The 23,898-nt window shown below is 43.3% G+C and overlaps 1 protein-coding gene across 9 annotated transcripts in view; it reads right to left on the bottom strand.

Moving 5' to 3' along the window:
* Window positions 1-23,898, bottom strand: part of LOC123774609 (uncharacterized) — a 178,182-nt gene that overhangs the window by 19,745 nt on the left and 134,539 nt on the right. For 7 of the 9 annotated variants that reach the window (XM_069303937.1, XM_069303938.1, XM_045769067.2 and 4 more), the window contains 6 exons: window positions 22,739-22,863; window positions 17,270-17,596; window positions 13,080-13,170; window positions 6,563-7,610; window positions 5,565-5,715; window positions 3,516-3,737 (listed from right to left, as the gene is read on the bottom strand). In XM_069303937.1, the coding sequence (XP_069160038.1) occupies window positions 3,516-3,737; window positions 5,565-5,715; window positions 6,563-7,610; window positions 13,080-13,170; window positions 17,270-17,596; window positions 22,739-22,863 (1,964 nt within the window). The remainder of the gene's footprint in view (window positions 1-3,515; window positions 3,738-5,564; window positions 5,716-6,562; window positions 7,611-13,079; window positions 13,171-17,269; window positions 17,597-22,738; window positions 22,864-23,898) is intronic. The other 2 variants (XM_045769066.2, XM_069303939.1) reach the window with 1 other exon arrangement.

Below are 23,898 nucleotides of genomic sequence, written 5' to 3'. Positions count from 1 at the left end.
GGGAAACCAGAACAAGACCAAGTTTGACCCTGTTCACTGCAGCCATGGCACGCAAAGAACTGCGAATCGCCGCAACCGAACACAACACATGATGCACCCCTGGCCAGACCAACCAAGCATCAACAACTCAAGGACCCCTCTGGAAAGCAACCGTGTCAGTCTTCCCCAGAAAAGAAGGAGATGGCTGCAATCGAATAAACCTATCAGGAGAACCAAAAGAGCCGAACCTAGGAGCCAGAGGAGAGCATGAAGCATCCTGACCCGACCCCCAGAGGCCAACACCAACAAGAAAAGAGCCTCGGAAAACAAACCAGAACCGAAGGGGGCCACAACAAACCAAGAAGAGAAGAGAGCACCCAATGCAAGAGCCAGGATGGCTCAAGCGGCGCAAGAGCAGGCCGGAGGTGAATCATGCCCAAGACAGCCCGTGAATTGGTGCAGAGGTAACACCAAAACCGAAGCCTCCTGGAGCAGCTCTGCCAGCGCTGCACAAGACAAGGTGACAGTATGGGGCAAGATGATGGCCCTGAACTTGCACAAAAGAAGGACAAGACCACGCCAACAAAACACAGCAACCTACTAAGGGACAAAAAGAAAAAGGAAGGACCAACAAAAAAACCCCACACCACCGCAGAGATGATACATGCAGGTGGGACACCATCAACGAAGCCACCTGACCACCAACAAATGGTGACAGATTCGAGGCAGAACCGAACCAGCCCCACCATGGACCGATTGAGCCTAGGAAGAGGCGGAGCCGGGGGAAAACCTCGGGTGCGAACACCGAGCAAGCAGAGCCAGAAACTGAAGCCGGTAATGAACCAGATTGAACGTCAGTCGTACAGAAAACTTCCCAATGCTAGCGAGCTCACCAGGAGATCAGAAACACTGTGGTTCTGATGCGAGATTCATGAGAAGTGACACCGCGAGATCAACTGGCAGGGCAAGCTAGGAAACCAGGAACCTAAACCCGGCAAGCCGAGAAAGAACCAACCCGGGTGTGCAGAAACACCCCGTCCGGGAGGAACCCCCCCAGGACCCCTGAAGAACCAAGAAGTCCGACAACGGATGACAACTAGAAGCTGCCAGCAGAAAAATGCTGAAATGCAGATGCCGCAAACAGCAAGGACAAAATTAGGATGAAAAACAAAGAGCCAGGGCCCAGCCCAAGGCCAACGAGGAAGTGAGCACCATGAACTGAAACGCAAAGCGAAAAGCAGGGATACTACAACCCTCAGGAGCAGCAAAGGCAGGGCAGAATGCAGCACGCAATACCAAGGAAGGTATGAGGAGAACAACCAGGACATGAACAACATGAAAACAAAAATGCACCACCTGAAAGGAACACAAAGAAAAAGGCTGGAACCAGGGCCTGAAACCCAGCACCTCCCAGGACCAGAACCGAACACAGGGACAGTGCAAAAGTAGGGAACTGAGCATGGACAAAGACCAACCGAGCATTAGTAGAGCCAAGACGCACATACTAAAACAGACAACAGCGTGTAGGAGAGAATGAGAAAACACAAAAAAACGCAAGAAAAAGACCAGAAAAACAGCCCAAGCACCAGCAGCTAGGGACAAGAGTGTAGAAGGAAGATGGGGAACAAAGAAGACAGACAGCAAATCGGAACAAAAGGGACATGACCTACTACACACAGAGAAGCTAATGTATATGGAAGACTCAGCCAGGCATTGCATGATGGTCAAGAAACAAGATAAGAAGGTGTCCAAGATAAGACCACGAAAGACGGGGCCGTGCTCCACTGTGTAACAAATAACATAGATGAACAAGGAAGGCCACAGGAAGAAGCATACAATGGGCCAAACAAAGTGCCACAACCAATCCCCAACACTCATCCAAAAACCACGAACCAGCACTTGACCGAAGGAGACGCCGACCACATAAACTCACCTGCAGAGCATAGGCACTAACGTGTCACGACACATCGTAGCCGAGAATATTCCGGGAGCACCGCTAGTGGAATGAGGCCAGAGCTGCACATGCAGAAGAGAAGGGTAGAGGTGAATGCGGCATCCCACACCCGTATGCAGAGAAACCTAGGAGTCTTCCCCATATTGGGAATCCAGAACACCCCCAGTATCCACGGGGCCCGGACTGGAGAGCTAAGAGGAGCGAGAGAGGTGAAGCACCTGAGAGAAAGATGAGGTGGAACACCAACACTTGTGTACACTGTTCATAACAAAACAAACTCCCACTGCACATGCGCAGGACGCATGAGGTCCGAACCGTACGACCCGCCCAGTAGGGAGGGTGCCAACTAGGAGGATTAAAGGAATATGAGCAGTGCCGAGACAGAGCACGGAGAGATATAAGGATAAAAGAACGAGACCAAAGACTTCTGTGCTTCGTCTTGATACCAAAAACCAAGACGAAGCACAGAAGAGGACCAACGAGTCCTAGAAAGGACTGGAGGGAAGCCTTTACGGAAGACAACATACGTTTCAATAATACAGGAAGAACTGAAGACCTTCTCGAACCTTCGAGATCCTGCAGAGGCAAGCACAAAAGCATGAAAGCTCATGAAGGCACAGTCGCACTCGAGACCAAAGGGCATGCAGAACCCTGATATGAGGGGAACATGAGCCTGACTTGACAGAGAAGTCCTGTCCCAGAGAAGAAGGGTGAGAAAAAGAAGAAGAGTACCCATCGATAGGACAGAACCGACAGACCCGAAGGGACAAGGAACAGAACCCAGGGAGGGGCCGACGCCCAACAACTTGTACGCAGAGGGGTGGAAAGGAAAAAACCCCACTCCCCGTAACCGCAAGCCCTCGCTCAGAGGGTAGCACTCCAATTGACTGATGCCATGGTTTAATACATACATATCAGCCTGGTAAGCTCCGGGGAGCCATATGGGCTCCCCACAGAAACGGTCTCAAACCAAATTTTACAAAATGCTTCAATATCATTCTACAATTTTTCAACATGCTTCAATACTATTCAAATTACAGTAATAATGTTATTTGTATAATAACAAGAACTATCATTTTATTAGGTAATAACTCAGCAAAATGTAACAGCTTTGTAATTGGCCAAGATTTATAAGAGAACTATCAGGAGAAAGTGCTAAGCCATTGCAACTATATAGCACTTGGAAGGCGTTGGGATAAAGATTAGTGATGGGACGGGGGAAAGGAATGGTGCCCAACCACTTGGGCGGTCGGGAATTGAACGCCTACCTGTATGAAGCAAGACCATTGCTCTACTGTCCTGCCCAAGTGGTTTCAAGATTTATAAACAGAACCTTATTCTCATAAATATTAGGTGAAAATTGTCAAATGACATGAGCTGCTGTCTAAATGACAAATAAATATAAGGGAAATGTGACTTTTACAGATCATTTACAGAAGACAAGGTTTAGGATGATGATGACGAAAATTCTCAAAAATAAAGTTTAAGCCCAGTACAGTACTTACATACAGTATTTATTAGAAAATATTACATAAAATATTTATTGGAAAACATTTCCTTAATAACTCAAGTAGATACTAACCCTAAAATGTTGAGTTGGATGCTTGGCAGCAAAATGTGCATCAAAGCTGGTGCGAACAGATGACCTGACACTACAGTACCCACACTTGAACTGGCTCTTAATGGCATGTTTCAGGCTGGTGTGATTCACCATCTCCTGTTGAGTCACAGAGCTGAACTTGCATAGCCCACACTGCCACTGAGGATCTTGGGGAACTGGTGGAGGAACTGGTGGTGCTTGATCCTGTTATTTAATACAATATATATGATATATAAATATTAATTAGAATTAATAGCTTCAAAAAATCATTGAACGATAAAACTAACTGTAGTAGTACCAATATAACAATTTTCACCGATGCTGCATTATTACCCGACACGGATATGCAGATGCTATTTTTTTTTTTATAACTTATCAAGACATAACAGTGCTTCTTGTGATCTTTGGGTTTGTTAACAATAACATAGTAAACTAATAATCCTAAATAACTATAATAAAAATTGTAATGCAACTATTCCTGAGGATTTCAGTACTGTAAATGAAACTGTTAAATTGACCTCCCAGCAGTCATTACTGATTAACTGCACCGAGATAAAAATATACAAATGTAGTTTGCCTATACACACAGAAATCACAATACACTCAACATCCTATCATCCAGACACCTCGGGCCCAACTGTGATTGGATATATAGTCGTGTCTGGATAAGTAGTCGAATTCTCCCCCCAAGCACGAAAAATATTATCTTTATGTACAAAAGTATGTAACAGTACATTCTTGTTTCACTAGATACTTCATACAAAATGCCACAGAATACTGGTAATACAGCATCAGTGAATATGGGTACTCACCAAGTGTTCACATGTTTCTCTACATATTATAATAATTAATAATTATGATCTTGGAATGATGTGTACGTGAGTATAATGGTGTTAACTGGGGGGGGGGGGGGTCGAGGCACAGATGTTGAGGGGAAGGTTGGGTTTTGGTTTTGTTAGGTTAGGTTACTTTAGGTGAGGTCAGGTCAGGTCGGCTTTGGTTAGGTTATGTTTAGTTAGCACTGGTTAGGTTAGCTTTGATTTTGTTAAGTTTGGTTAGGTTTGGTTAGCTTTGGTTAAATTAGGTCAGGTTGGCTTTGGTTTGATTTGGTTAAGTCTGGTTAGATTAGGTTTGCTTTGCTTTGCTTAGGTTAGGTTAGGTTGGCTTTGGTTAGGTCAGGTTTGCTTGGGTTAGCTTTGGTTTGGTTAAGTTTTGTTAAGTTTAGTTAACATTGGTTTGGTTTGGTACGGTTTGGTTAGGTTAAGATACATCAGTACAAACTTGTTTCATTGGCATTATAAATTTGGTCAGAAGAGAGAGAATCACAATCTCAAATTTGGACACACATTTTTCTGCACCTGTATCATACCACACCACTACCACACAGGAGACATTCCAGATTTATCTTCCTTTATAAGCTGAATGCTCTGATAACTGATCATCACAATATATTTTATCTTGACTTCACTGCTAGTTGAAGCCCTAAACAACATATTTCCTGCATTTCCAGATGCACTAGTAGCAGGATGCAAAAAATATGCACTGATATAAAACAGTGAGAGAGGGGAAGGGTTTTGTCCGCCGCGGGTAAACAAAAACAAACAGCGGCTACATCGGTGCTCGGCTGCGGAACTACATAGGTGGTCAGTGGTCAGATCACAAACGAATAGATGGAATGAACGAATGATTGAGGTCCGACAGTTAGGTCGGGGAGTGTAGTATGATGCATCAAATGAACAAATCCACAAGGGCTGTGAAGAGGGTTTGAACCTATTTCCCCACAGAAAAGAAAATAGTGATTAAAGCCTTAAAGTTTTAACAAAAAGAGTATAGAGAAAACCATAAAAGGAGAATAGATTAAGAAATGATTTGCACAATGAGAACAGGCTAAGAGAACAGACTAAAAATGCCTGCAGCTTAAAACAGCTTTAATTTGTGATTTTTAGGATGATTTCTGCAGCACAGAGGTCAAGAATGGTTTAGTGTGTTAAAAGTACAAGATATTATTTCAACAATGAAACACAAACTTACATCAGAGTGAATCTCATCAAGTTTTTTTACAGCATCAGGACCATCAGGTTCCCTTATGATAAAATCAAAAAGCTTCTTTGTAGGGTGCTTTTCTTTCATGTGTCTTTCAACAATATTTCGTTTAAAAGCTATATAAGTACACCAGCCACATCTGAAATTATAAATTTCTTATATTATACATATAGTATATAAATTTTGCTTCTTAGTTTAAACAAATCAAGAATTTATTAAGTTCAAATATTCTATATATAAACAATTAATTACAATTAATAATTAACAAATTAAAACCATGATATCAACAATATCAAATAATTATAATTATTTAAAGAGCAAATCAATCACTACTTGAATATTTACAATTACTGTAGTGTATACTCAACCGCATCATATCCAAACACCACCTAGCCATAGCACCTTTCTGAATGACTTCATTATGACCAAATGTAACTATAATAAGACTGATTACCTTGGGGCATGAGACCTAGCATATTGTGGCTTGGCTGCCAGGAGATGTCTCATGCAGAGTATGTACAGGAGGTAGCATGGCCCATCTCACACTCTAACCTTTTCACTAAAAATCATACTGTATATTTGACAAATAACCCACCCAAGTTGTTTGAATATGAAGGATAAAACAAATATAAATAGTTTATATTGAGAAAACAATAAATACTTTAAAAATTATACAGAAATGGAAATATAAAGTATGAGAATCTGATGACAGGTTAGTTTCCTTTGTGGCATAATTATTTTAACTCCAACTCTTGAAATGTCACTTCTAGCACCACTTTCAACGAGTGCAGCAAGGAATTATGAGGGATTACAAAATTTATTTGCACGAGAACAATATTTTAAATTCTTTCTTACAGAACTTGGGAGAAAATATATCGTGCAATAGAAAGGTAGTCGTAACCAACGAATGCAGGTCCTAATCTTGTTGGATAGAACGTGGTTGAGAATACTGTATTAAATATCAATAATACGGTTTAATGTTTTACCTGTATAGTCTGTCTCCATGTAATTTGAAGTGAGAACTCATTTTCTCCACAGTTATTGAATGGTTTTTACAATGTGGACAGGGGAAGGATGTGACATCAGCATGAAGAGTGCGAATGTGATATTTTAGCATCATATCATCACAAGATAGGTAGTTGCATCCCTCAATACCACACGAATAAAGTCTTTCTTCTGGAACAAATTTTGGCAACTTCAGATATTCTTCGTGCGGTATGGGGTTCTTTGTTCGTAAATCTGTATCTTCCTTCTTTTTTTTGCATTCAAAACTACTGCCAGCCAAGTTCATCATTTTGTCAAACATTAGCTCTTTGCGGTCTAAACATGGCACAGGATTTATAGGCTGTTTTCCTGGAATGGGGCTGGGGTTGCCCTCTATTATATGTAATCTCTCGGGAATACCGTCAGGATGCTTTTCATGAAGCTTGATGTGTTTGACTAAATTCAATCTCACCTTTGTTATAAACTGACAATAGTAACATTTTAAATCATGGTATGAAACATGTGAACGTGGTATGCGATGAATATCTTCAATAGCATATTCATTTTTCCTTTTTCTATGTCCTTCCCTAATAAGTGGTACAGCATCTTTAGGATACACTACATACTCTTGAGTTTCTGGATCTTTATTCTTGGGATCTTTTAAGAGTTGTTTAAATCCAGAGCACCGGTGAATTTGTTTCATATGGTTTTTAAAGTAATGTACCATTGTTGCTCGATAATCACACCCTGTAACCCCACAGTAATATCTCTTTGGTCCATGTACTCTGAGATGTTCGAAGAGAGTACTTAAATGTCGGCACTGTTTACCACAATGATAGCATTTAAGAATGGTGGAATCTTGTGCGAGATCACAAACTTGAAGATGCTCCCTCAGCTCCACTTGAGATAAACTGGAATACTCACAACCCTCATTCCCACAGCGATTTAAAGCATGACCACTTAAGTCTGTCTTCTCTGCAGTTTGTGAGGACATACTGTCATCACCTCCCATGATCTGGCTCCGAACACAGCTACTCCCATCTTCATCCCCTAATAAGGAATATATAATGTGAAGATATAATTGCAAACATTTAAAGCTAATACACTATTTAGTTATACAAATGTCAACGATTAGTAAATGAATCTGGGAATCTAAATATGAAATATATAGTGAACAACATTTTAAGTCAACAAAAAGATCATTAAAGCAAAATATGAAAGAGGGTTTATATTACAAATTATAACTTTAGTGATCTCTTCAAGAAATTTAATATTTCCATTTCACTATGCGCCATGGATCAAATTCCCAACTGATATTAGTAATAAGAATGTATTCAGAACATTATGCACTATTTGAGGTCAGTACTGGATCTAAATCCAGTACTGGAACTAAATCCTTGTAAAATTAACAGTATTGCACCCCGAGCATATGCACGAAGTAGGCCTGGCGGTGTGGGCGAGATTGCAGGCGAGCGCTTGGTGACACTAAATGTGTATACTTGTTTCAGTTTTCTCACCTTAATTCTTGTGCTACGTCACTTGTTTTAGTATCATTGCATTCACAATAGAATTGCCTACAGGTGTATATGCATATAAGGTCCAAAAGCCAAGCTTGACTCCCCACAGCAAAACCTAAAATCGGGAAAAGTTACCCATGCGCGCACAAAATCAATAAAGTGTATACTTGTTTCAGTTTTCTCACCTTAATTCTCGTGCTACGTCGTTCATTTTGGTATCAATGTGTTTGTAATTAATTTCCCTACAGGTGTATATGCATATATTGTCCAAAAGCCCAGCGTGACTCCCTTAGCAAAGCCTAAAGTTACCTGTGAATGAGAACCAATTATCACACCCGCAACCTAATGTGTATACTCGTTCAGTCTGATAACATAAATTTTTCATGTTACGTCGCTTGTTTTGGTATCAAATTGTTTGCAATATCAAGATGCGTATCTTAAAACTAGTCTCATAATAATAGAGCAAAACTGGAATTTTAACAAATATTTAAATTTTGGACGCTCATCATCACAAAATTATTTATATCTTTCCAGTGTTCCGAGATCAATTTTCGTGTTACATCTTTAATTTTAGTATCGAATTGTTTGCAATGTAAAGGCACGTATTTTAAAACTAGTAATTTTTAATAATAGCACAATAAATAGAATTTTAACAAATATTTTAAAATTTTGACCAAAAACATATTTATAATCTTTCAAGTGTTCTGACATCAAGTTTTCAGTTACATCTTTCATGTTGATATAAAATTTTGCACACTCTAAAGGCGTTCATTTTGAAACTATGCCGAAGTCAATCGGATAGAAAAGGAATTTTATGCAAATATTTTTTGTATTGGACGTGAGCAATGTCCAAAGCTAGGACACGAGGAAAAAAGTGGACACGAGGGGTGCCCAAATAGTGTGATAGTGTTAAAAAGAAACCCCAAATAATTGCGATTAAGCTGGACCCATAATAATAACAATAGTAAAAAAACAGTGTTGAATGTAATGAAATGCCATTTTCTGGGTGAGTCCCGGAGGCTCCCTGGAGCTTACTAGGCTGATATGCTAATGTCAGACTTTGGCATCAGTTATGTGTATGGAGTTCTATGGGTCTACCGGGGACCACGAGCCAGAACCTGGCCCCCTCAGAAGAGGCAAGGGGAGCAATGGCCTATAGAAACCCCCATGTGGTTGGAAGCCTTCTATGTCTGCCATCGACCGGAACAGGTACCCAGAAATGTAAGCATCCCAAAACAAACCCCTATTCTGGTGAAAATATTGCTCCCAAAAGCCGAACAAGTGGATAGAACTTCCCTAAAAGAAACAAGCAATGAATCATGACGTCACACGTCGCAGCGCCGCTGTTTGCGCAGCTTCCCCTTCCAGGGGAGGGGGGAAGGGGGAGCGACCCTTCGGCCGGCTATCCACCCTTTAGTTCTTAGGCTGGATGTCAAAATATGCTAAAAAACCGCCGACTGGAGGGAGGGATGCCGGGGAGTCTCCGGGTCTCATCCAGAAAATTGCGTTTATTACATTCAATGCTGGTTTTCTAGGGGGAACCCCTTCGGCTCCCCGCAGCTAACTACCCACAGAGGAAAAACTTAGGGACTTACCCGGGAGGCGGTTGCTGCTCACTCCTCAACTCGAAGTTGAGACAACTGCTTGCAACCCCCGATCCAAAGTGACACAGGCACGACTAGGCCCATCAACTGCCAAAAGCCCTGTACCCGAATGTCAGCCAAGGACATGTTGTCAAAGACAGCAGCAAGAGCAGCGAACTTACGAACGTCATGAGCACGGGGATAGACTGCAGGCTGGCTAGCCTTAATAACTCTGTGGACGACCTGGGAGACCCACACCCACAAACAGGGAAGAAGGGAAACCGGATCAACCCAAAGCTCGTCCCCGGACACAGAAGCCGTGGCGCGCAAATAAAGGCGAAGAACAGCAACCAGACACAAAACATGATGCACCCCCGGCCTAACCAACCAAGCATCCACAACCTAGGGACCCCTCCAGAAAGCAGCAGTCACATTCTTCGCCAGAAAAGAAGGAGATGGCTGCAAACGAATAAAACCATCACGAAGACCGAAAGAGCATAAACCCCTGCGCCGGAGGAGCATGAAGCTCCCCAACCCATCCCACAGAGGCCAATGCCAACAGAAAACAAAAGAGCCTTGGAGAAACAATCCTGAACCGAAGGGGCCACAACAAACAGAGGAGAAGAAAGATAAGAGAGCACTCTGTCCAATGACCAGGACGGCTCAGGCGGCGCATGGGCAGGCCGGAGGTGAAAACCCCATTCCAGAGACAGCTTGCGAAACGGTGCAGAAGTAACATCAATACCGAAAGCAAGCTGAAGCGGTTCTGTCAGTGCCGCATGATACGAGGTGACAGTGTTAGGCAAGAGGTGACAGTCCTGGAACAACCATGAGAGAAAGGACAACACCACCCTAACAGAAAGCGAAGTACAACGACAAAGACGCAGGAAGAAACGGAAGGACCGCCAGGAAACTTCGTACTGTTGCCAAGACGAAACCCACAGGTGGGACACTAACAAGGAAGCTACCTGATCACCATAGAGATGATAATAAACTTGAGTAAAAAATACCATACGCGAAGACTTGAGGAGAAAATCGAACCAGTCACGTGACGTTCCGGTCCGATCTGCTGGAAAAGGTGGAGCCGCGGAAAAACCTCTGGGTTTGGACACCGAGCAAGCAGTGCCTGAAACCATGGCTGGGCCGGCCACCACGGGGCCAAGGGGACAACTCTCCCCTGGTAAGTCTCCAAGCGAGTCAGGACCTGGAGCAACAGCTGAACCGGGGGAAATAGATACAGGAACCCCCACCTCGTCCAGTACTGCCAAAAGGCATCGACCCCGACGGCCTAGCAGTTGGGGTCAATGCCTTTTGATGAAGGGCGCCACATACAGGGGAAGACACCACGAAGAGGTCCACCTCGGGGCGAACGAACGTCCGGCAAAGCCAACTGAAGGAGTCGGCGTCGACCGTCCATTCCGTGGAGAGGGGAAACAAAACGGGATAGGCCGCCGGCCAAGACGTTGGACACTCTCTGCACGTGAACTACCAGGAGAGAGAAACCCCGAGAACTCAGCAGACGAGTCACCCAAGGCGAACAGCGCCAAAGAGCCAAGGACCTCATTGAACCCCCCAGTTCAGACAAAGAACCACCAGGGAGCAGTCCGAATGGAGCCGAATCGTTGATCCGCGGGCGACCCGAACCCTCCGAAGAGCAAACCACACCGCCACGAACTCCCGCATCGTGCTGTGGCCTCGATGGAAGGACAGACCCCACCTTCCCTGGCCGGCCTGGTGAGCACTGGTCACAAAGCCCAGCCGAGAGACGACGCATCTGTGAACACATCGAGCGAGGGCTCGGGTAAGCGCCAAGGCACTGAACCACGAAAAACCCGAAGAGGAAGCCGATGACGCAGCAACAATCGCAAGGCCTCCGGGGTCCGAACCCAGGGATCGCAAGAGAGGCGGCATAGAACGTCTCCGAAGAAATCAAAACAGCCGACGTAGCCAAACCTGACCCGGCGGGTAGACCATCATCACGAAGTTCAGGCTCCCGCACAGACCCTTGACCAACAGCAGAGTGACCTGGGAGCCCCCAGAAACAGGCGCAAGTGGGACCGCAGCTGCAGGATAGACTCCGGAGGGAGAGACAAGGAAGCGGTCCGAGAGTCCCACACAAGATCCAGACATGTCCGAACCAGGGAGGGAACCAAATGGGACTTCCTCCAGTTCACCAAGAACCTGAACCCGGCGAACTGGGAAAGAACCAAATCCCTGACTAGCAGACAACTGAACCGGCTGGGAGCCCAAACCAGCCAGTTCCTGAGGTAGGCCAATATCCCGAACACCTAAGAGACGCAGACGGGCCACTATGACCCATGTAAGGCGTGTGAACACGTGAGGTGTCAGATTCAACCCGAATGGGAGACAACGAAAACAGTAACCCTGATGCCCCACAACAAACCCGAGCCAGTGGCTTTGGCAGGGAGACTAGACTCGAAAGCCTCCGTCACCACACTGGAAGGGGCATCCCCCAAGACCATTTAAACCCTGCTCCGGCTCCGAAACCCTCAGAGGTTTCGGGTCCGGAAGCAGAGGGAGGGGACCAGAACAAATGACAGGAGGGGAAGGACGAGGGGGTTGGTCTGAACCAAGGTCGAAGTGACCCCCACCCCCAAGTCCGGGTCCCTATGAGCAAAACGGGGCAGCCTCGGGGCATCCGGGTGAGCAACCAACCAAGCGCATTGCAACGACCTAAAATGCGCATGCAACGCCTATACTGCCTGTACCTCCATAAGATCATCACTAGACTGGGTAAATTGAGTCACTAGCAAGCAGCAGAACTCACAGGAGTTAGGGTCGAAAGTGTCACCGACCCAACAGGCAGCGTAACGAAGGCAAAGACAGTGAGGGTCACCCTGAGACAAGGGGACCGAACAACCCTCAAACTCGCACGAAGTGAAGAGGGGGACTCCGGGGTCACATCCATCGAACCTATGTGCCCCCTGGGGTTTCCCAGGGCCCTGAGCGCTTAACGAGACTCACGCCCAGGTAACCCCAGGCAGGGTACTGCTAACCAGCATCCAAAACTACCAAGCAAACACGCTAAAGCTGCACCCCAGGGGTGCAGCTGAAGGCAATACGGGCCTCGTATCACAAGTTCACGTGAAAACATGACAAGGCACTGTATATTGATGGGGAATAGTTGCACCAGTCAAAAACTAGGCAAGAGGTAGGGCTCAAGTAGGTAAACAAGTATTTGTATTTATGAAGGTGTTACATACGAACACATGAAGCCCAAATTTATAAGACTTAGGCGTATATAGTCCCATATCTGATGGTGACCAACATATCAGTTGCAACAATAGTTGTAACCAATATTATGTAAATTAGATGCAATCTAAATATTCAATGAAATGCCCAAGTAAAAATACATTTCAACAGAGTCTCATTTATGAAATTGTGTGATATGGACTCACCACGACAATTTTTCCCAGAATCTTGCAACTTACTGTCCAACTCTCGTGACAAACTTCTGGACATCCTTCTTCCTTCAATGTTTAGTGCAGCCTGGAAAATAGAATTTATTCTGTTATTGATATAATGAATATGAAACGTGCGAGTTTATGTGGAGTGTTTTGTTTTAGTATTGGCACTGTCATCTGGTGGTAATCAGTAGCAGCAACCTAATGGATAATTATGTAAGCTGGAGGTGTATGCAATGCCAATTTGAATCTTGGAAAAAAACATTTTTGTCTACATTCTGGCTGGACTGAATGATTTTGCCAGCACCAGTATGAGACCCTGGAGTTTATCAAGAGTGGGTTCTGGGAGTTGTTCTACTCCTCAAGCCTGGCCCAGGGCCAGACTTAACTTGTGATAACTGGATTCAAAAGGCGGCTTGTTACTTGGAGTGGCCCGCAAGACCACATATCCACTACAACCTAGTTGGTTCGGTACTTCTTGCAGGAACTTACAAATTTTTTCCTGAAGGAGTCTACTTTTGTTCTGGTAATATTTCTTATGCCTGCTGCAAGGATATGAATAGCTGTAGATCTCTGATGTTCTGATTGTGCCTATGGCACCTCTACTCTCCCCTGGTCCCATTCTGCATTTCATATCATATTGTTCACTCTAGTATGTTGTTGTTTTAGGGTAAATTTGGGATCTGACCTTCCAGTATTTTTCAGGTAGATATTATGTGATGCTTTCCTTGTCTCCTTTCCTGAGCACATTTTGAGAAATTTGAGACAATCCTAATAATTTAGGTTCTTTACCATATCTATGCAAGTAGTACTGTATATGTCTGCTGTATTCCCTTTGTTTCAGCAATCTCTCCTGCTCAAGGAAGGACAGCATAAGGGATTTGAATAGTATGAGCATTGTGATGGGATACATGGATTTGAAGGTTCTCAGAATCCATCTTATTATTTTCCTGGCTGATACAATATTTACATAATGCTGTAAACTAGAAAATGGAAAGGGTTAAATGTTGCACATTTAACATGCTCCCTAAACAATAGGTCATCAGACACAATTATTCCCAGATTTTGTACATACTGTTTTCCTACTATGAGGAGATCTAACTGTCTTGTTCCCTGTATTTCACTTAACTTCTTAATTTTTTCCATATCAAAGTACCTGGAATTTATTACTGTTGCTCATCTTATTTATATGTTGACTTACTGAATACTATCGTGCAAGGACTGTGCCCTAGGGCACAGTTTGTATCAGTAGAAATTTATCATTTATTTCTGCACACAGAAATAACACCACATGAAACCAGAAGGCATGGCAGGATGTGCAGAATACCCCCATTGAAAAACAGAGGTGCAACAGGTACTCAGAGAACTATCAACATCAGAAGCCCGAGACTGTTCAACAAGCTTCTACTACACATAAGAGGCATAACTGGCCGACCCCTCACAGTGATCAAGAGAACTTGATAGGCACCTCCAAAGAATACCTGATTGACCAGGTTGTGACTCATATGTCAGGCTGTGAGCAGCCGCATCCAACAGCCTGGATCACCAGTCCAGCAACAGGGCCTGGTCGAGGAATGAGCCACAGGGACGCTAAGCCTGGAAATCATCTCAAGGTAACCTCAAGGTTGGGTATAAAGCTTTTTACTGTGCTTGTACTTGATTTTGCTCAATTAACTTATTCTTTCCATTCTGTTTGACAGCAATTGAATATCCATTGCCCTACTCTACCTGTTATCACAATTGATCTCACTTTATGGGCTATCACTCAGTGATCAACATTTATCAAATGCCTTTGCAAAGTCCATGTGTAAAGGATCTGCATCTTGTTTTTCTTCTAATGCTTCCGTGATTTTTTCTTAGTAATTAAGTAACGGTTGATCTTCCCAATTTATATCCACATTGACTTGGGTTGTGGAGATCTTCCCAATGAAACAGGAGATCTGACTCTAAATCACTCTTTCAAAAATTTATTATGTACGATCTTTTTGCAATTAGTCTAATTTTTAGCCAATGTTTTGCTCCCTCTCTTTTGTAGTGGACAATATCTGATTTAAGTGCTTTGGATATCTATCCTGTATCCAAGCTTTTTCCTCCAAACAACACTGCCCATTCATGATACTGGAACTTTACATTTCCTTATAAATATGAAATTCCTGGATTTTGGTCCTAGGGCTAAGTACATGGGCATATCATTTTATTTTTCAAAGTCTGCTGTGTTAGTGTTAATATTAATTATATTGTTGGGGAGAGGGGGGGAAGATTAATATTGTTTATAAAGGGGGGGGGTGTCCTGATCTTCCACTTTCATGTTGTTTATCGAGGTGATAAACCCAGCTTCATATTGGATCTTTTGTTATCTTTTGAAATCATGTTGAAATCTTTTAGGATTTCACTAATTTCATTGTCGTTCTCTATTTATAAACCTTCACTTGTAAGTACAGTTTCAATACTGGATAGGTTTTATATTTTGATTTCGCATGCCTGAAAAAATATTTTGGATTATTTTTTACGAACGAATAGAAAAGTTCCCCTATTACATTAGTGTTGAAAGCCAACCTGCCATGACTGCGGCAGATCCTTACCGAATGAGTCGAGTCTTGGCTTAAGAGTGTAACCAGGAAGGATAGCTCACAACTAGCTGGAAACAGCAAGTGCTCTCAGATAAGAATTACTATACAGTAGTACCTCCATTTATGAATTTAATGCGTTCCCCGAGTCTGGTCGTAACTCGAAACGAATTTCCCATAAGAAATAATGTAAATTGAATTAATTTGTTTCACACTTCCAAAAATATTAACTTCAAAATACATTTCATACATAATAAACACATATTTTGTACTATAGTATGTACAAGTTATAGCTTACCTTTATTGATAACTCTTGTTGGTGTATGGAAGATGGTGAGGAGGGGGGGAGGGGAGGAGTGGTGGTGTAAGTGTTTGGAAGGGAAGTTCCCTTCCATTATAACATCAGGCAGTGATGACTTCTCTGGGGTACTCTCTCTCCTATGTTTTGCAGGCATACCACTAGGACCTGGTTGTGGCTCACTGCTTGCTTGTCTTACTAGGAATCTGTCTAAAGACACTTGTTTTTTCCTACATTTTAACACTTGTCTGTAGTCAGACATCACATAATCATACGAAAAGGTCAATGCAATGGCCTGCTACAGCTTTATCTGGGTGAGTTTTTTCAACAAACTTGGACTTTTTTGGACTTCTCCTCCAAACACTAACACCTCTCCTACTCACTGTCTTCCATACATCAACATGAGTCCTCATTGATAGTAAGATATACATACAGTACTGTATTGTAGCTAGTACAAAATGAGTGTTATTCGGTGTAAAATGTATTTTTTACATTATTTACATTATTTATTTTTTACAAAATTTACATTATTTCTTATGGGAAAATTTGTTTCGACCTACGACCCGTCTCTGGGAACGGATTAAATTCGTAAGTCGAGGCCCCACTGTACTTTTACAAACAATGCTTAAAACATCAATGCAATTTTCCTTCATATCAGTATTTCCAGAACTCTTCACAGCTAAACATAAAGGTCAAGGAATTAAAACTGATAAAACAAATAAGGAACTAAGAAGAACTATGTAATGTACAAATCCACAAGGGGTCTTAATGGGGGTTTGAGCCTTAGTCAAATGTACCATGACATTGTTAAAAGAATTTCAACCTGGAGTGCTATTGCCCTCATGAGGAGTCTGAGGCTTCTTCTGAAGCATAACAGGGGTTTCACACAATTCCCCCATGCACTTGGGCTCTGTCACCCAAATAATTCTACCTCTGATATTTGACATATCATGTGATATTATGCTTGATATATCACACTATTGTGACTTGTGTGTGTACTGAAGTACACATCCAAGTAAGTCATTAAGTTCAAATAGAGGTAAAACTTTTGGTTGACAGAGCCCAAGTGCATGGGGGGATTGTGCGAAACCTCGGGATCCTCGTGAGGGGCAGTAGCACCCCCAGGTTGCAATTCCATTGACCATGTCGTGGTACAGTTGACTAAGGCGCGTCTAGGAACAATCGGCACATAGGTTCGAACCCTCATCAAGACCATTGTGGATTTGTTCATTTGATATATCACATTGTGAATTCTGTGTGTTCTAGATCTAGAACACATCTAAGTAATGTATTAGAAACTAAAAGAAAAATACCCGAACCTGAGAGCCTTCACTTCCAGTTACAGGTGAACCTGAAGAATTAATTATATCCTCAGCCTTTTTTTCACCAGACTTTCTTTCTGGCTTGGGAGTGACCCTTCTTTCTGGTTTCGGACCCCCATTTGGTGGTGGTGGTGGTCTTGGGTTGATGTCCGAGGTATTAGAAACTGCACCAGTAACAGCAGAGGTAATCTGCTTGCGCAGTAACACTTTTCCTGGACGTCCTGGGTGACAGTTAAGCAGGTGGCTAAGGAGACGTTCCTTCTCTGCATCACCGTGAAGGCAGTATGGACACTGATATTCATTCATTTGATGCTCACGCATATGCTGCAAAATGATCATAACTATTTGTAAATAAAATAATTAAATAAAATGCAACATGAAAACAATATTACATTAACCACTGGACTGTGCCGGCCAAGAAAACTGGGTCGGTGGGAAACTGCGCGAGCCGAGAAAACACCTTTTTAATATTTTGTATCCATTCAAAATGGGACTCTGCGGACCTCCAGTGAGAGGCAGCCATCATGGAAAAATTCCCAGAATTGCCTAGGGACTGCTGGCTGACTCAGTTCTGAGTGAGCAACCATGGGTGGTGTACGCGCCTCTGGCTCCCAAACACCTGTCCGATGTTGTGTTGAAAGATTGCTCTTCATCAGTGAAATTCAGACCTTACTGTCTGAAGAACATAAGGGGTCATGATACCGATGAAGCTAGGCACAATAAGAACCTAACACACGAGTCTGATGCTAGTGATACAGCACCGATGAGGACGATACAGCGAGCTTATCCAGTAGTAGCTGAGCACCACCCATGCTCACACCGTGTTATTTCCAATTTTTATAGATACAAAGATGAATTGTTTTCTGGGTTCATTGATGCCTCTGAAACAAGTAGCATAGACGAACAGTGTTAGCCGCTTCCATTGGTGGTGTTTTCCACAGATCTTGTCAAGAATAGCTGAATCTCTTCCAGAATGAGTGAATCTCTTCCAGAATACCCTACTAAGCGATCTTTTCAAGACTACCTTACAAACTGATCTTTTCCTATAATCTTTTCAAGACTACCTTACACTTCAAAAGCTTGGCTACATACCACCTACAGGTGTACGTAGCCACCTAAAGCCAAAGGTGTACGTGTGTTGTTAGCAAGCACACAGAACGAAGAAACAGGAAGCAAAAATCTGACTGTACCTGGTGCAGCGAGAGCAAAATTGGCAATGAGTACCATGGACTGCTTCATTGATTATCACTCAGTTCTGAAGTACTGAGTGTGTAATACAGTGTAATTACCTAAGTGTAATTATACACTATAATATGTACAGTTTTTACACACTATAAATATATTTATATAATTATATAAATATATTCGTATCCAGGGACTGGCCGAAAGAGACGCCAGACCGCAGAAACTCAACTTGTTAAACGTAGGCACGAACGTATCAACACAATGTTGCCGAGAAGATCACGGGAGCACCGCCAGGGAAAGAAGGCCAGAGTCGCACACACAGGAAAGCAGGGTAGACGCAAAAGAGGCGCCCCACACCCGTAACACAGGGAAAACCCCGGCGTCCACCCCATAGCTGCAATCCAGAACACCCCAGCAGCTACAGGGCACGGACCGGAGAATGGAGAAGAGCGAGAGGCGAAGCACTCAAGAAAAAAGGACGCAAAACACCAGCACTGGTGCACACCGCCCACACCAAAAGAAACTCCCACGGCGCATGCGCAGGACACGCTTTCCGAACCGCACAACCCGCTCTGCAGGAAGGCGCCAACTAGGACTACTTTAAAAGAAAAGTAACCAAACAGTATGTGACCCGAGGGAACCGCTAAACAGAAGAAGCAGCCCATCACATGGGACAGGAGCCAAAAGAGGAGTAAGCAGCGACAACATAACCAGCTTACGAAATGAAGACAAGGAACCCAATCGGGAACCCAATTGGGATACAAGTAGCCCAATCCGGTGTCCCTGACTAGGAATATGGAAAGAAAACGAGCAGCGCCAAGACAAAAAACCGCACCAAAGAACGAGACAGAACCGAAAACCAAGAATAAGCACAGAAAAGGACCAACAAGTCGTAGAAAGGACCGGAGGGAAGCCACACCGAAAGATGACAGACGTTCCAATAATACAGGAAGTAGTGAAAACCTTCCCGAACCCTCAAGAACACAGAAGCAATAACAAGTCACGAAAGCACATAAAAGCAGTCGCACCCGAGACCAAAAGTCCTGTAGAACACCCAAGAAGAGGGGAACATGACAAAGACATCCCGTCCGAAGAAAACGTAATGGTCATGCCTACCGGGGACCACGAGGCAGAACCTGGCCCTCTCAGAGAGCCAAGGGGAGCAATGGCTTATAGAAACCCCCGTGTGGTTAGAAGCATTCTATGTCTGCCATCGACCTGGTCAGGCACCCAGAAAGGTAAGCGTTCCAAAACAAACCCCTATTCTGGTGAAAATTGCTACCACAAGCCGAACAGGTGGTTAGAACTCCCCTAAAAGAAGCGAGCAAACGATCATGACGTCACAAGTCGCCGCTCCGCTGTCTGCGCAGCTCCCCCCTCCCCAGGAGGAGGAAGGGGGGAGCCCCAGACCTACCGCGCTGGCTATCCACCATCAGTTCTGTGGCTGATGCTGAAGGCCGAGGTCATGTGCTCTGGCTCCAGTGGTTGTTTCAGCACACTGTACCTAGAGTGTGGTGACTGTCTTCTAGGTGGTGTGTGAGCCGGGAGTGATTCTCCAGTACTCGGGCTGCATGTGCCTAGGGTTTCCTTCCCTAGATGCCCTATAAGTACTGCCTTTGGGGCTTGGGGCCACCTTCTTTAAGTTCCTTGGGTTCTGCCTCTGCTAGGCCGTTTACTACTTGGTTTTCGGCCGCCCTTTGTGTGCTCGGTTGTTCTGTCTTTCTTGTTCGCCTTAAGGTTAGGGGCAGTTTTGCACTGGTGGGGCGCAGGGTGCTGCGCAGCTTGTTTTCACCAATTATGGCAGCCGGCTCTCTTCCGCCTGGATACGCTGTCCTCTTGCGGGGTTTTCTTTTTCTTTTTGTTTATCTGCTTGGTGGGGGGTTCTACCTTCATTCTTGCTCGGTGTCACCTGTGTACTGAATATTCTTCCTTCTTCCGGTGACATCATGGTCATTTGCTTGTTTCTTTCAGGGAGTTCTATCCACCTGTTCAGCTTGTGGCAGCAATTTTCACCAGAATAGGGGTTTGTTTTGTAACGCTTACCTTTCTGGGTGCCCGACCAGGTCGATCGCAGATATAGAATGCTTTTAACCACACGGGGGTTCCTATAGGCCACTGCTCCCCTTGCCTCTCTGAAGGGGCCAGGTTCTGGCTCGGGTCCCCGGTAGGCCCATAGAACTCCATACACATGACTGATGCCAAAGTCTGACATTAGCATATCAGCCTGGATAAGCTACGGGGAGCCGAAGGGGCTCTCCCCCCAGAAAATGCATTGGAAATACATACAACAAATAAATGCAAGTATATTTGTGGCAACTCGCAGTGCTTGAATGGCCCGCACGACCGCCTCTGGGAGCTTCACGCATGGGCTCACAGCCAATGATGACGTCACACGCCCCTTTTCCACGTCCCCACAGTTATAGTAAGTGGAATTTTTTAATTTTTTGTTTACATGTATGTGTTCAGGGAAGGAAATTTATCATTTTACAAATACAAAATTTTTTTTTGCAAACAATTGATTTTTGGCGCACAAGGAAAATGTTCCAATACGCGAAGCACATCACAGTGGTTAAATAAGAATTGTCTTGTTACAGCTATGTAAACGTTTGAACAGTAATTTCATTTATAAGTTAATTTCTTATCAGTATAAAAAAATTACTCAAGTAGATAGTAGTATTTGGCAGCACACACATACATATACATTTTGATGCAAAACATGCCAAGAACAAGTATATTTTAAAATATATTTCATAAATTTTTTGCAAATAAATTCTGATCTAGCAAATACTGTACATGGATTCACTCTCCCGGCAGTACTTCATAAATGTTCTGTTACAACCAGAGCCCTCTTACTACGGAGATGGAATTCTTCCCAGGACAACATTCTACTCTCCCCATCACACATGTTAGTTAAGAATTTTTTTATTCACCAGAGCAAATAGTTGCTGCTTCACTTAACACTTTCGCGCTATCTGGACGCGCCGGCGCGTCCCGTTTCGTCTAACGCTAACGCATAGTGGACATAAAGTTGAGTCCTCTTTTAAAATATTTGTATAAAATTCAATTTTTATCCGATTTACTTTGGGTTTGTTTCAAACTGCGCGCTATGAGGCTCTCTTTCTCACCACTAGGCTGCATGGTACAATAAGTTCATGAAAGGTGTGGATAACTTCGATCAAATGGTATTTTGTCCCAAACGGGTTGCAGGTGGGTGACTTTAGCCGTTTATACTGGTAATGCTTCCCCCATATCATGTATTATATGCATATGTCTGTTTAGGGAATTTTATTCCGATCAATATACAACCAAAAATAACTGTGTGCAACAAGTATAAACTTGACAAACATAACAAAAGTAAAAACATTTCGTGTGTGTTTGACGCTCACTGATATGTTCCAGCGTTGTTTTATATTTGGCGCTATTCTAACTTACGCTTTGTTGATATTTTTTACCTATGGGCACATAGAACATTCTATTGCGAACACATTGACACAAAAATGAATGACGTACATAGAAAATTAATGTCATGAGAGTGAAATAAGTATAAACTTTCAAAGCGCCGTGCGTCGTCCCGTCACCGATACCGGGTAACAATTTCACCACTTCCCACACTCTTGCGGGCGGGCCGCATCATTATTCTACGCTTATATTCATATCACCGTGTTGGGAATTTCATTGCGAGTCCATTGATACCAAAATTAACGCTGTAGAATAAGTGTGGAGGTGATTACAATCCCAAGAGTAAAAACATTTTGTTGCTGATGGGCGCTCACGGCGAGTCATCTTCGTAGTTATTTATTTGGTGCTGGTATCCCTATACGTTTCGTGACTTTTTTTACTGATGTTCTTCTAGAGAATTTTATTGCGAACACGTTGGTACCAAAATGAAATACGTAGCATGAGAACTAAGGTCAGAAGAGTAAAAAGAGTATACACATTTTTGTTTTTACGCTTAAGCGATAAAAACGCTGCGCGCACATTCGGTTGGCTGAGTGACCTTTGCGGAAAGCGCGAAAGTGTTAAGAGGCAAAGCAGCACATGGAACCTTAAGATGAAATATACATCCCTTTAACACTTGCAGGTAATGAAGATATCTGGCGAATATTCTAGACAAGGATATTTTCCATCAGTAGTTTCAAAGAGTTATACGACAAAGAGTACTAGGAAGACGGGACACCACAACTGTAGCTCTCATCCTTTAACTACACTTAGGTAATTACACACACACACACACACACACTTTGTGTGTAAAGATTTTAAAGAAAAATCACTATAACTTACATCTATAAGAGGAATAACATGTAGATGCACATGGCAGAAGTCACAGCTGATGATAACAAAATGACCATGCATATTAACATGGGTCTTGAAGGCCTCAGCATCCACTGTGCGGTACTGGCATTCACCTGTGTCCATGAACAATTATTTTAATTAAAACATAATTCACTTAAGATTAAACAAGACATTAGAATCAGTGAGTAAGGTTTCCTATGCTAAACTCTACAAATAGTAAACAGTACACTCATCACATAAAATCAGTGGTACCTGGGTTGTACCTGGATGGGGTTCTGAGAGTTCTTCTATTCCCCAAGCCCGGCCCGAGGCCAGGCTTCACTTGTGAGAGATTGGTCCAACAGGCTGTTGCTTGGAGTGGTCCGCAGGCCCACATACCTACCACAGCCTGGTTGGTCCAGCACTTCATGAAGAAAAGTACTGTACTTAGTTTTCTCTTGAAGATGTCCATGGCTGTTCCAGCAATATTTCTTATACTCGCTGGGAATATGTTAAACAACCGTGGACCTCTGATGTTCACACAGTGTTCTCTGATTCTGCTATGGCATCCTTGCTCTTCACTGGATTTATTCTGCATTTTCTTCCATATCATTCACTCCAGTATATTGTTATTTTACCATGTAGATTTGGGACCTGGCCCTCCAGTATTTTCCATGTATATATTATTTGATATCTCTCTCTCAAAGCGGTGATTTGGAAAATGGGGAGGAGGGAACTACTTTGTATACTGCAAATATAACATTCCTTTATGGCAAACATAGATCATTTGATAATTCTTTCAACAGTAAAAATCTAGATTTTAAAAGCTTATGTCCATACAATAGGCAGGACAAAGAGCTGTTCATCAAGGACTGAAAATGAAAGAATGGGATGGACCAAAAGTTATACATTTGAAAAGTTATGATTGCCAAAGAACATTTAGGTAACAACAAAGAACAACAACAGAACAACAAGGTAACAACAAACAATTTAGACAAACAATCTAGCAGTCTCCGTGGTGTAGTGGTAAGACACTCGCCTGGCGTTCCGCGAGCGCTATGTCATGGGTTCGTATCCTGGCCGGGGAGGATTTACTGGGCGCAATTCCTTAAAACTGTAGCCTCTGTTTAACGCAACAGTAAAATGTGTACTTGGATGAAAAAACGATT

The sequence above is a fragment of the Procambarus clarkii genome, chromosome 51 (assembly GCF_040958095.1).
Source record: "Procambarus clarkii isolate CNS0578487 chromosome 51, FALCON_Pclarkii_2.0, whole genome shotgun sequence".
NCBI classification, from domain to species: Eukaryota; Metazoa; Arthropoda; class Malacostraca; order Decapoda; family Cambaridae; genus Procambarus; species Procambarus clarkii.
The sequence above is the reverse complement of the archived record's forward strand: the minus strand, read 5'-3'. Positions and strand labels throughout refer to the sequence as shown.